Source organism: Somniosus microcephalus, chromosome 19 (assembly GCF_052327205.1).
Source record: "Somniosus microcephalus isolate GS21.2 chromosome 19, FLI_Smic_1.0, whole genome shotgun sequence".
NCBI classification, from domain to species: domain Eukaryota; kingdom Metazoa; phylum Chordata; class Chondrichthyes; order Squaliformes; family Somniosidae; genus Somniosus; species Somniosus microcephalus.
The window spans coordinates 48,744,460-48,757,951 of NC_141005.1; the positions used below are offsets into that span (position 1 = coordinate 48,744,460).

The 13,492-nt window shown below is 43.1% G+C and overlaps 1 protein-coding gene across 1 annotated transcript; it reads right to left on the reverse strand.

The window, feature by feature from the left end:
• Nucleotides 1-3,997: 3,997 nt before the first annotated feature.
• On the reverse strand, nt 3,998-12,878 carry tbx3a (T-box transcription factor 3a). The gene is made up of 7 exons (XM_085961766.1): nt 12,126-12,878; nt 10,682-10,949; nt 9,439-9,585; nt 7,786-7,862; nt 7,208-7,371; nt 6,003-6,667; nt 3,998-5,233 (listed from the first exon to the last, which is right to left on the reverse strand). The coding sequence occupies exons 1-7, from the start codon at nt 12,515-12,517 to the stop codon at nt 4,778-4,780; spliced, it is 2,169 nt and encodes a 722-aa protein (XP_085817892.1). The 5' UTR covers nt 12,518-12,878; the 3' UTR covers nt 3,998-4,777.
• Between the last annotated feature and the right edge of the window lie 614 nt (nt 12,879-13,492).

Sequence of the window (13,492 nt, forward strand, 5' to 3'; positions counted from 1 at the left end):
AAAGAAAAAGGGTCTTTCGGGAAATTAAATGGTTTCAATTCGCAGCATACCTTCTCTGTAACGTTCAGGAACTGTATATCGAGCCATCAAGCCACACAGCACACTGCCATATTTATTTGAGCTTCTCCAGACCATGAAGTGAAGATTTTCAAATATATGTATTGAATGTATTCTAAAGAATAACGCGTCCTTCGGCAATCTTTTTTCAATGAAGGCCATCGTTTCCAACATTGACATATATTTCCAATCGTACATGTTAGTTTATAGATCAGTAGTATAGACAATTATAGTTTCTGGGAATAGGCAAAAAGCGATGTTGTATATTTTATAATTGACTTTACGAATAATTCCCCTTGCAAACATCTGGTCAAATAAAGGGTGCAGAAACAATGCAATGATTATGTCCCACGTCTGACCAACCTCCCCCCCACCTCCCCCCGCAAAAAAAACCCCGCTACCTAATGAAATGATTCTCAATTACACAAGCAGACAGGCAAATCTGTAATGAATTTTACGCAGACTGGCCAAGAAGTGACCTTTACACTCTGCCCGGGTCACTGGGATTATTGGGTGTGCTCGCCCCTAGATGGCGCTCAGTCACCAGGGAAAGCTTCCCGAGCACTCGCCGCTGCGGCGGACCTGCTGCTCCTGAAATCACAGATCAGATCAGCGGAGGCGCCAGGTGAGCGATACGCTATGATAATCCAAGTATATTGCACATTGTTTACCCTGATCCACGAGCGCTGCACTGGTTATTTATTAACCTCACCGTAAACAGGTCAGCCGACTTTCTTTCCACTTCACATTCTGCTTAAGAGTTTTTTTTAAATTATTATTAAATAGCCCTGGCCACTTCAGAAATTTTCGTGGGCTGCCGTTTTGAAAGGAGGGTGATTTCTAAATGGGTTTCGTTAACCTGTTTCCTTAAACAGTCACAGGTTGCTATCGTTAATTGGTTTTCAAATGAAACCAATTGCGGCGTGGATTGCATATCATCATAAATAAGAAAACAGTCAACGCATAATACAGGCCAACTGCCCTTTGGCTTTACGGATTTCCCTTCTCTCCATGAAACTGACATGACATATGTTTGCATTTCCTTATATGACCACAACATTTTGATTGGTCCCTTCTTCCTTTTAAGTCAAACACAAACAACTTTGGATTTCCAGAAACATGGTATTGAGAATGTTGTGAAAGCCTTATGCTTCTGTTAGGCCAGAAATAAAATGCAGATTTGTTTTTGGGCAGCACGGTGGCATAGTGGTTAGCACTGTTGCCTCACAGCGCCAGGGACCCGGGTTCAAATCTGGCCTCGGGCGACTGTGTGGAGTTTGCACATTCTCCCCGTGTTTGCGTGGGTTTGCTCCGGGTGCTCCAGTTTCCTCCCACAGTCCAAAGATGTGCGGGGTAGGTTGATTGGCTATGATTAAAAAAAAATTGGCCCTTAGTGTTAGGGGGGATTAAATACGTGGGGTTACGGGGATAGGGCTTGGGTGGGATGGCTGTCGGTGTAGGGACCAGGTGCTAGGGTTTGTATGATCAGCCATGACCTCGTTGAATGGCGGAGCAGGCTCGAAGGGCCGAATGGCCTGCTCCTAGTTTCTATGTTTTCCTATTTGACTTCCTATGGCTGTGTGACAGGAGATTGAAAATGAACCCTCCGAGTACAGTAAGAGGTATTATGATCTGTTACTAATTCTGACCTCAAACCTAAAGTGCGAATTTTCATGACACGAAGCAATGGGGCCGCATGATTATTCTTGATAAACAGTGTTGCAGTTTACCTTTAAAAAAATACAGTATTCTCAGAAATAGAAATATCGCTTTAGTTTGCCCAAGGGTATTTCAGTGGGACAATCTGTTGGAGGTGGAGTGAATAGTCACTGCAAAAGAGGATGGAAATACAGTGACAACATGATGATCTTAAGGAGGCCTTGTAACGGTATCAAGTGAGCCTCGATTTTACTATTTACAGTAAATCACTGATAGAGTGGAGAGGGAGGGCATTTAACACAGTGGGGAATGAGCTTATGTAACACAGTGGGGAAGATATGTAACACAGTGGGATGGCATGTAACTCCGTGTAGAGAGGGAGGGTACATAACACAGTTCGAAGGGAGGCTATGTAACCCAGTGTGGGGGAGGGTATGTAACACGTTGCAGTGAGAGAGTATGTAACACAGTGTGGAGAGAGGCTATGTAACACAGTAGAGAGGGGGTGTAACACAGTGGGGAAAGAAAAAAGACTTGCATTTATATAGCGCCTTTCATGACCACCGGACGTCCCAAAGCATTTTACAGCCAATAAAGTAGTCACTGTTGTAATAAAGGAAACGTGGCAGCCAATTTGCACACAGCATTTTTCCACAAACAGCAATGTGATGATGACCAAATAATCTGTTTTAGTGATGTTGATTGAGGGATAAATATTGGGTCAGGACACCGGGGATTAATTCCCCTGCTCTTCTTTGAAATAGTGCCATGGGATCTTTTACGTCCACCTGAGAGAGCAGACAGGGCCTCGGTTTAATGTCTCATCCAAAAGATGGCACCTCCGACAGTGCAGCACTCCCTCAGCACTGCACTGGAGAGTCAGTCCAGATTATTCCGCTCAAATCCCTGGAGTGGGACTTGAACCCACAACCTTCTGACTCAGAGGTGAGAGTGCTACCCACTGAGCCACAACTGACAAAGTGAGGCTATGTAACACAGTGGGGAAGGTGTGTAAGACAGTGGGGAGGGTGGCTATGTAACACAGTGGGGAGGGAGGTGATGTAACACAGTGGGGAGGGAGGTGATGTAACACAGTGGGGAGGGAGGCGATGTAACACAGTGGGGTGGGAGGTGATGTAACACTGTGGGGAGGGAGGTGATGTAACACAGCGGGGAGGGAGGTGATTTAACACAGCGGGGAGGGAGGTGATGTAACACAGTGGGGAGGGAGGTGATTTAACACAGCGGGGAGGGAGGTGATGTAACACAGTGGGGAGGGAGGCGATGTAACACAGTGGGGAGGGAGGTGATGTAACACAGTTGGGAGGGAGCCGATGTAACACAGTGGGGAGGGAGGCTATGTAACACAGTGGGGAGGGAGGCTATGTAACACAGCGGGGAGGGAGGCGATGTAACACAGCGGGGAGGGAGGTGATGTAACACAGTGGGGAGGGAGGCGATATAACACAGTGGGGAGGGAGGTGATGTAACACAGTTGGGAGGGAGGTGATGTAACACAGTGGGGAGGGAGGCGATATAACACAGTGGGGAGGGAGGTGATGTAACACAGTGGGGAGGGAGGCTATGTAACACAGTGGGGAGGGAGGTGATGTAACACAGCGGGGAGGGAGGTGATGTAACACAGTGGGGAGGGAGGCGATATAACACAGTGGGGAGGGAGGCGATATAACACAGTGGGGAGGGAGGCGATATAACACAGCGGGGAGGGTGATGTAACACAGTTGGGAGGGAGCCGATGTAACACAGTGGGGAGGGAGGCTATGTAACACAGTGGGGAGGGAGGTGATGTAACACAGTGGGGAGGGAGACGATGTAACACAGTGGGGAGGGAGGCGATGTAACACAGTGGGGAGGGAGGTGATGTAACACAGTGGGGAGGGAGGTGATGTAACACAGTGGGGAGGGAGGCGATGTAACACAGTGGGGAGGGAGGCGATATAACACAGTGGGGAGGGAGGTGATGTAACACAGTGGGGAGGGAGGCGATATAACACAGTGGGGAGGGAGGCGATATAACACAGTGGGGAGGGAGACGATGTAACACAGCCGAGAGAAGGTATGCAACAAAGGCATCGCCTTCTATGGTGAGAATACCCTGCACCTTGGTGAAATTACTCGTGAGAAATTTCAAACCGAAAAAATATTGGCGAACATTAAAAGGGCATAATTGTCAAAAAAACACAATGACCTCGCCAAACTCATCTTCTGCCTACTCTGTGCAACAGACTGGAAATTTGATCGGAATAACTGGGACAAGAAACTTGGATAAAAATTTATTGAAACTTTTTGAGAACTTCAAAGCGAAACAAAATAGTACAAGAAAACCAAGAACTTTCAACATTTTATAACACAAAATATACCTTCATTTATTTTTTTTAACTCTCGGCACTTTCAAGCTGTAAGCATAAAATTTCCATTCATTTTGACACATCAAAAAAAAAACCGAAAGCGTCTTCATTACTTTTCAAGCAACTGGTGAGCTCTTTTTTTTGTTACTCTAAACTGTAAAGACAGTAGCACTTTAACACTGAAACAATGGTAAAAGCTAAAAAATGGCACGTCTTGTACTCAGGTCTACAAAGGTTTTATTTGAATGTAGCAAGGTAACACATTGCTAGGTAAAATAGTGGTAACAATGCCGGCACTCTGGTTAATAAGGAGTTGTGTTGAAATGCGTATGACTAACGAACAAAGGCTTGGAGCCTTATATACAGAGGTATGTACAACAACAATAAATTAAAGTATAATTTCGAGTATTCTAATTTCAGTATATTTACACGTTATCAAATAATTACATAAATACTTTATAATAGTCTCCGTTTCTTTCTGTTATTGCATATATATGAAAAGCAGATTTGACATCTACAACCCAAACTACCAATGGTGCCCAGAAACCCCCATCTTCCACTTTTCGGCTACTTTTCATTGCTAAGTTGGGAAACTCGATATTATCAAGGCTCTACACTAGCATTTAAAAAAGAAACCAGACTAAACGTGTGTGACATGCAAAGCCACCTGGCTTTCAGATGCCACCATCCTATCACGGGGAACCGCTCCTGCTTGACCGATCTTGTTTGGTTTCTAGTCCACTGACCAGGCGCTGGATGTTCTGGAGCTCGTTGGGCGTTTCTTTCTCTGAACACTGTTTGGGCGACAGGGAGATCGATCCCGAGGATAGAGTCGAGGACCTGCTGTTCACCTCAGAGTCCAGGCCTGCCGACACAGGACTGGCTGCCATGCTGTTCACCTTGGCCTCGCCTGGGGCGGACATGGACGGCACGGCGGTGGTCAGCAAGCTGCTACTGTCCATTCCGGGCACGGGGAACGTGTAAGGGCTATACCTCAAGCGAGGCCGGACTGCGCTGAGGAACGGATGGCGATGTATAGAGGAGGCGACAGATGATGGTACTCCACTGGGCATGGAGGCCGCGGCAGCAGCGGCCATGTACGTGTAAGGATAGGGGAAAAGGCTACCAAAAGGTGACATCGCAAGACCCTGTCAATGTAACAAGAAAAGTTAGTTTATATTTTAACAACTAATGCTAAGTACCGATAGCAATGAATGGATCACACTGGATTCCCGCGCTTACCAATAAATGAATGTTACAGACAAGACACTGAAATAATATCTATTTCATGCAGTAGCTTGTGCAGCTTTACCAACATGAAACAAAAATTAAAGAATGAGACCCCAGGCACTGTACAGCACTTAAAACTTCTATAAATGCACACGCTTATAGGTTGTTTCTAGCAACAAAAAAAGGACTGTCTGTAATTATATGTAAATATCTTCATTATTCTCCTACACCGAACCACAGAGGTCGCTCAAAAAGACAGCCAGAAAAAAATATGAAATGTGACATAGAATGAAAGACATATGGGTGTGATTCCCCCCAGCTAGTTGGATTACTTTATCTTAATTAATCTATATTTTGCATTGTAAGTGAAAGTATTATTTTTCTTTTAAGGTAATATATCCTGTATCAATTTATCTGTCGTTTAAAATCATTCTCATGGTATCTTTAGAAACGAAAGTCACAGATTTTATGTGTTCTTGTTTATACAAAAATCTCTCAATATTTTACAGGTTATTCCACAAGGCTGCCAATTGAATTTTGCTCTCCGATAGCAGTGTGCCTGGTTTCCAACATAAAAAGACTGACAAAAAGCAAGACCTGCATTTAAAATACATTTGTCATACACCTATCAAAAGATGTAACTTTATAGCTAAAGGATCAATTAAGACGAGGAGGTTGGGGCTTTACCTGAGAGGCCAGGACATGTTGTTGGAGGTGAAACGGTAGACCTGCCGATGATCCACTTGGTAGTCCCTGCTGTGACGAAACAAGGGCGTCCAGGCCGCCGATCCCGCCTGCGGAGGCCGACATGGAGGCCAGCAGGTGACCCATACCTGCTGCCATATTTGGGAAGGCCCCACCCATCGCAAACTGGCTTGGGTGCAAGAGGAGGGGATGTCCTGCGCCCAGCGGGGTAAAGAAGTGCTGGCCAGATAAGTTATGAGAAAAGGCGAGGTTCTGTAAATGTCCGTGGTTCAGGTGTGAGATACCATCCGTCTGGACTGTTAGGGGCGAATAGGGCTCCTTGTTTAAAACACTACACTCATCCGCTTTCTGGTGATGGTCTCGAACTGGACTTTTGATCTCGGGGCCCTCGCCATTAACGGCTCTAGTGCTTGAGGAAGTGTTTGTCGGGCTCTGCTGCGAATCCGTCAAGCTCTTGTCAGTTCTCGAGCTTTCATGTTCCCTAATTCTGCTCACAGAGTCCGATGGGCGCGGATGAGATTTCGTGGAATTGCGCTCCTCCTTTCGCTCCTCGGTGGTTGCGGAGAATTTTCCTGAGCCATTCCCTTCCTGAATGGGGTCATCTTTACTGTCTATGTCGCTTTCTTCTTCGTCACTTTGCAGAGCACCTGGAAAACAGAAAATAAAAAAAGTAGAAGGACCAGCTAAAATATAGTGGCATTTTCCCAAACGACACGGTCAGTAACATTGCGCGCTCACTCCTGATATAAATCCGAATGCAAAGCCACAACACTGTTGAGTGCACAGGCAGTGGCAATTCAGGTGCGACGAATCCAAATTCTGTCTTTTTAGGGTTTTATTTCTGCACTTTTAAAAAAAAATCATGAAAAACTGCTGTTTTATTAAATACAATTTCACTGAATACGGAGATTAATAATTCTAAGTCTGTTTAAAACAATGAAACCCTACAAAATTCCAGTAGGCGGAGAAGGCTGGCAATAGATTTTCACGATCTAATTCTATTCTAGGAGATTTATTTGTAAGTAAAAGCGCTTGCTGCATCTTGTCCGGGGTTACTTCGGTTGTGAAGTGATAAGGATCTTCAACACAAACATACACCCAATTAATGTGCGAGAAAAACACAAACTTAGTCGCGCCTTATAAAAAAAGAACAAACAAGCCCCTTGTGTAGGCAACAAAATAATAACCTTTTAAGTTCGCAGTCCCTGGAGTGGAAACAGCGGGGGACGCGGACTGGCCGAAGCATTTGAAAGCGGGCTGCTCGCTGGATGAATCGTCCGATGTCCCATTTTCTTTCGAACCCTTCTGCTGTTCTTCGTAGACTCGGAGCGATTGAATTGCCAACTGCTTTCTGTTCCAAGAAAAAAAGGGGGACAATGCCTTAAGATATTCGTTATCAAATAGGTGCCCATGTCGTTTCAGTTTCATTTCACCCGAGAAATCGAACACATTCTATTGGTGTTGGCTCATGAGGTGGTGTCTTGTGCAGCAATACTCTGTGGGAATGTCTTACGGCTAGAGAACGCCTTCGCATTTTCTAAAAATAAAACAGCGAAAAACACCAAGTGCAAAAACGTCAAACATAAGATGAAAGACACAAGTCTGTAGCAAAATGTAACAAGCACACGACAAGAAGCCCTCATTTTCTCTTTCTGGGTTACTGAGACGGTGACAGTTCTGTATCAGATTGTGGTTAAAATCATGAATATAACGAGGCCCAACAGTCCACCGATTGACAAATAGACCAGAATTGAATCAATCTCACCTTTTCTCTCTTCTCCCATTCCCCGTGTCACGAAAGCCTTTGGCAAATGGATTGTTGTCGATTTTTAACTGGGTTATCTAGATGTAAAAATAACAGGTTTGATACTTTCCCGTAATACAATACAGCATCAACTACCGCCTTCATTAAAAATGCGCAGGCTCTTAAGAATGCTGCTGGAAGTTACAGGTGGAATGCAGAGACTAGACAGCAGCATTACTTTACCATTACATTATTGTTTCGGATTATTATTTAAAAGTAAATAAATGTAGAATTATGTTAAAGCCGCCACCGCATTATATACAGTCAATGGTAACGTTGTACCAATATTTTAATGGTACAGCCCATTGTATGTCTCCACCTGGTCTGTGGCTCTAACATTTCCTGCATTTTAATTCTGCACTGGTCCCATTAAAGGCTGGGCCAACACTGAACACAGCCATGCTGTAAGATTATATCAGTGCGGAAACTATGGTCCTGAATTCAGTTTTAAGGCATTTAACGCGGTGTCTTTATTTTATTAAATGTGAAAATACAAGGAGCAAATCACATATCTGCCCTAAAGTAAAGCATGCTCGATTCATGATAAACCGCGTGTGAGCTAGCACAAGACAAGTAGGTACTTTATCAGTGAGATAGGGTGAAGCTAGTCTAGCGTCACCATCGTAACTTGCCCTCTGTTGACAACAAGTCAACAGTAACTTTATTGTCACTTATCATCTTCATTTCAATAGGGTAGAGAATCTAACGAGATTGAAATCATTGTCCTTTTAATAATGAACTGAAGATAATAACCCAGCAGTACACGAAACACAAATCCAGAAAAAAAATCAAGTCATGGACTCTGTTAAAGTTGCCTCATTTATCAAGTTAACACCCTTTTCGTTATCAGCTTTTATTCCCTCTGATTTGAAACTCCCCACAATCAACAGTGCGGCGATCAAGTATTATCAAGTCACTACACACAGTGTACTTCACTGTAATTCTTATTAATAACGTTAGCTGACTAGCTAGAAGTGTGATGAGATGTTAAATACCAACAGAAGAGTTCCAAGTTCCTTAAAAACGATTTGGGTGAACTCATTAACATTAATTGTTCATCATCGCAGGCTTGATACCTGTACTGAGGACACTACAAATCTCTTTGACCTAAATTTCTATCAGATTCATCCAAGAACATGCACTGCCTATAAACAGTGCGAAAAGTCTCATTTGTTTTTCAATGACTGTAATTTAATAACAGTTTAGAAATCTATTAAATCCTATTACCTCGCAGTGCAAAATTGATCTGAACGCACGGCCCAGACAAACATATGCATATACAGGAGAGCGTTGTGTCTGCTTCCACACAACTCAAACCATGCTAACACCGATATCACAAAACAAAGCATAAAATCTCAATCAGCCCCAGTCTGCGCAGAATATTCAACAAGCATTCTTGTGCATTTAATGAAACTCCGGTATCTAACATTGAAAATCGTATTGACCAGAATAAACAATTGGGATACAGACAAGAAAACAAAGTTTCACTAAGGCGTCGCGCTTTTATCTTTTTGGTACAATAGCTACAACGTCTCACAAGGCAAATCGACATTCTATATAACAAGCAACACTGCCTTTCTGCACAAATTACCAACTTTCATTTTTTTTACTCACCTTATCATTTTGGTATGCAGTCACGGCTATGAATTCTGTTTCAGGGAACACGTATGTCCGGAAAGTACTATAAGGAAGTTTCAAAATGTCGTTCGCACGAACAATGTGAAATCTAGGTTGATACTTGTGCATGGAGTTCAAAATAGTCTAAAGAGAATAAATCAAACAATTACAATTCGCCCAAAGCGCATGGAACTGTACAACATGCTGTGACTGCTCTGGATTCAGCCAGGCTGATCCTCGGTTCTGCTGCTGCCAAATTTAGTATAATATCGTTTTACTGATTAATCGCACACTGCTTGTTAATGGTTGATCAGCAATAATATAAACTAATAGACAGTCAAAAGGATTTTACAGGAGGGGACAGAGTTCAGCGGGAGTGTAAATCCGTCTTTCCACATGAACAGCTGACGGCGGGGTAACCTTTGCATTATGGCCTCCCCCACTGTTTGGGGGACTTGCAAAAATAAAACTATGATTTAGAAATATATTATATATATCTACATATATATATATAGATAGATATAGATATCTGTATCTCTCTATATAATATAATATATATATAAACCGCCACCATAATTCACAAACAATACTGACATGCACTATAATAATTGGGAATGCTATGTGTTAAATACTAAGTGACTAGTATACAAGCATAAATAATTTCGACTTGTCTAGTGTACTGTTTTTTGAACGTCTCATTAAAATGCACTGACTCCGGAGCTACTGCTATCGTCATTGTTGTTACAGTGGCTGGATACTTTGTTTCTCTCCAGCGAGCATAATGCATTAATACATTGCAGATTTGGCAAAGTATGTTAGTTTTAAAATATTTCGCACTACAGATCATTGTCCATTACTCAGATTTATAAACTGAAAATGGGGAGAGAAAGTTGGCATGTGACTAAGCCTTATCACTTTTCAGTTCCATAGAAAATTGTCAAATATGATCCTAATGATTAAATACTTGCAATCCCAGATACCTAAAATGGCCGATCTACACAATACCCCAGGTTATGAGCACACACATTCATGATATGCAGAAAAAATACAAAAAGCAAAACCCTGTAGAGCCCTCCATGCTACACAAGTAAGTGCGAAAAAAATGTAAACTCCGAATAGGGAAGATATTTTAGCATTTTACTGCTAAGTAAATACATATCACTCATCGGTTACGATTTGTTTTTAAATCACTCGACCAAATTATTGAAGATTAATTCAGAGGTAAAAATATGAAACTTACAAATCCATGTTTATCGGAAATGTTGTTTGTCAGTTTCAGCTTGTGAAAAGTGACGACTTTAGACATCCATTGCTCACCAGTAGCGGGGCTATCAGGATGAATGTACATTCGCTTTGGCATTTCAGGGTCAGCTTTTCCGGCTACCATCCAGCGTGAGTTGTGGAATTTGTACCTACAGTCATCTGCCGCCACAATATCCATTAACAAAATATACTTGGCCTTCTTATCCAGACCCGTGCACCTAACTTTAAATGGCGGGAACATTCTCCTGTAAGAAAACATTAAGTTGACTTTTTTTTTACATTAATCTGTCAATAATGTAATCCTCATGAAAGTAAAATAAAGAGTTAAGATTTCTATAGTATTTTTGAGATTGGGGCCTTGACTCAGGTATTTACTACTGTGAAATATTTGAGACAACACATTTCAGTAATGCTATTTTATAAAACTATTGCAAAACAGCAACCGAGTTCTTTAGATGCCTTGTCAAGTGTGTTTTAAAGTTTACATATACAAAATCCTGCTCTTTATAAATGGTGCAAGAAGAAGCTAGTGAGTAGATTCTACCTGGGGATATAGATTTCAATATTTCTGGTATGACTGATATGTACATGATTAATACCCTGCCCAAGGTATGTGTGCGTTTTCTACCTGAGGAAGGCCGCGGCTGACTCAAAGTTTATGGTTTTATAATCACCAACAATTGGTGCCATAAAAAAACTGTGCGCGAGTTAAAATGTTCCCATCACAGGTGTCGTGGAAATACTCTACCATACCCTTTCCCCCAAAGATAAATTGCAATTCCCCCTTTGGAATCTACGTATTGGTTTGGAGCTTTAATCGTGCAATCGGTGCACATTATTTACAAGGCGGCCGCTGGTTCATTACTGTTATTGCTCAGATCAAATGAATGGATAAATTAAACTTCGGCAAGTCAGATTCATCAACCGGCTCTCTGCAGATCACATGTGACCTTCCCCAGCACAAGCAAGAACCTATTTCAATTAATTTCATTAGCATTTATTAAAATTAAATATTTGTTCGAGGTTGTGCCCTTATTAGTCTGACGATCTGGATTGTCTCATCGCCTAAACAATGGTGCAGAATAAAGGGTTCGGAGACTATGACTATTCCAATAAATAAGTGACTTCATATATCGTAAAGCTAGCTGCCGAGACAAACTGTATCACCAAAATGGATCATTATGCAGGAAGCATTTTTTAGTCTAAGTGCTGTAAAAGCCCTTGGCAGATTACACCCAAATATAAATGACCGCTTTTCTCAATCAAATCTATTTTGCATGTTTTAAATCCTACATTGCACTAAAAATATATGATATTTTATCCTGTGTCACAACTAACCACGGCTGGGTATTAAAATAACTCGTATGATCTCCAACCAGAGAGGCTGGCACTCGTCTCTTGGATGGAAAAATGCGCTGTACCTTCCAGATTTGGTGATAACCATTTCAGTGCCACGCTTGTGAAACTGATCCCACAAATCTTTCGCTTCGAGTATAACTTTTGGGTCGTCTTCCACTTCTTCTTCGGGCTCCAGAGTCTTAAGAGGCCTCAGATGCGAGGGCTGGTGGCCCATTGACGATAAAGCGATCCCAGCCTCCGCTGCGCCGACAAGCTGATCCATAATGGGCTTGCTAAGCGCGCCCGGGAGTGTTAGAGCAGCCGCGCCGGTCGGAGGCAGGGCGAGAGTCGGGAAGAAAGCAGGCTGATGTCCCAACACAGCACTCATCGCAAAGTCCGGTGCCCGGTGAGGTAAGAACGGATGATAAGCCATACTTGTCCCCGGAATCACTGGCTCTCTCATCAGTAAATTCATCCACTCCCCAGATCTCTGTCGGACGGTCGCTCACAAGCACATCATTATCATCATTATTTATTATTATTAATTTCTTCTTCACATAAACAGAAAGTAAGACTGGTTGGCGGTGGCAGAGCCGAGACGCATCTCCCCAAACAGTCAACTCCGATCTTTCTGTATGTGTGTGTGTGTGTGTGTAGTGTGCGTGTTGCGAATAGCTGAGCCCTGTTGATTGGCTATTTGACGCTTTCGGACCAATTGTGTGGCTCCATAGGCGTGGTTTTAACAAGTAAAGCCGGGGATAGATGAGTTATAAAAAGAAGGTGTCGGAAACTGTAACGTACAGCCAGCATCACTACTTCAGCCGTGTGAATATGTCAACATCATTAGAGGGGGGGGTGGGTGGGTGGTGGGGAGCAGCCAATGGCAAGGCGCGGGGCCGCCTCAGGTGGCTTTACCCACCATCGACTACCAGGAAATCGGGCGAAGAATCATCTGTCTGTCCACAGGCAAGCCGGGGTCTCAGCCAAACGGCCCCTTCTGCCCCATTCTCGCCGTTATATGCAATCTCCGAAACATCACTCCTCCCTTCACACTAATCCGCCGCCGCCTTAAAATGTCAGTCTGGGCGATTAGCATTCATTTTTATTCCTGCTGATTTTGTGTGTGTTTGTTCCCTTGTCTTGTCCTTTCCCCGGGCCCTTGCAGCAGATAGCGATCTCTGCACTTTAATTTGTTACCAAAAAAAAGGCAGAGCCGTGAGATGTCCAGCTTCTTAATTTTATTTTGTTGCTTGGCGATGCTTTCAACAAACCACCCCCCCCCCCCAAAAAAAAGCGCCTCATTTAACGAGGTGATTTAATTATCAGGACATGGCGCCTAATGGGCTGCTGCAGCTTCAAGTATAAGGACGCTGCTCTTCTCTCTCTCTGAAAGCCGCTGGGGGAAAAAAGTTAGAACTGAAAAGCAATCACATCGGCTAAATGCACGGAG

What these genes read in the sequence shown, in the direction of transcription:
- tbx3a (XM_085961766.1), bottom strand. Translation starts at nt 12,517, where the DNA reads ATGAATTTACTGATGAGAGAGCCAGTGATTCCGGGGACAAGTATGGCT. An exon ending in GTTATCACCAAATCTGGAAG is followed by an intron (nt 10,950 to 12,125) that starts GTACAGCGCATT and finishes GTTTTCTTACAG; the next exon opens with GAGAATGTTCCCGCCATTTA. An exon ending in AGGGACTGCGAACTTAAAAG is followed by an intron (nt 6,668 to 7,207) that starts GTTATTATTTTG and finishes TCTGTTTTCCAG; the next exon opens with GTGCTCTGCAAAGTGACGAA.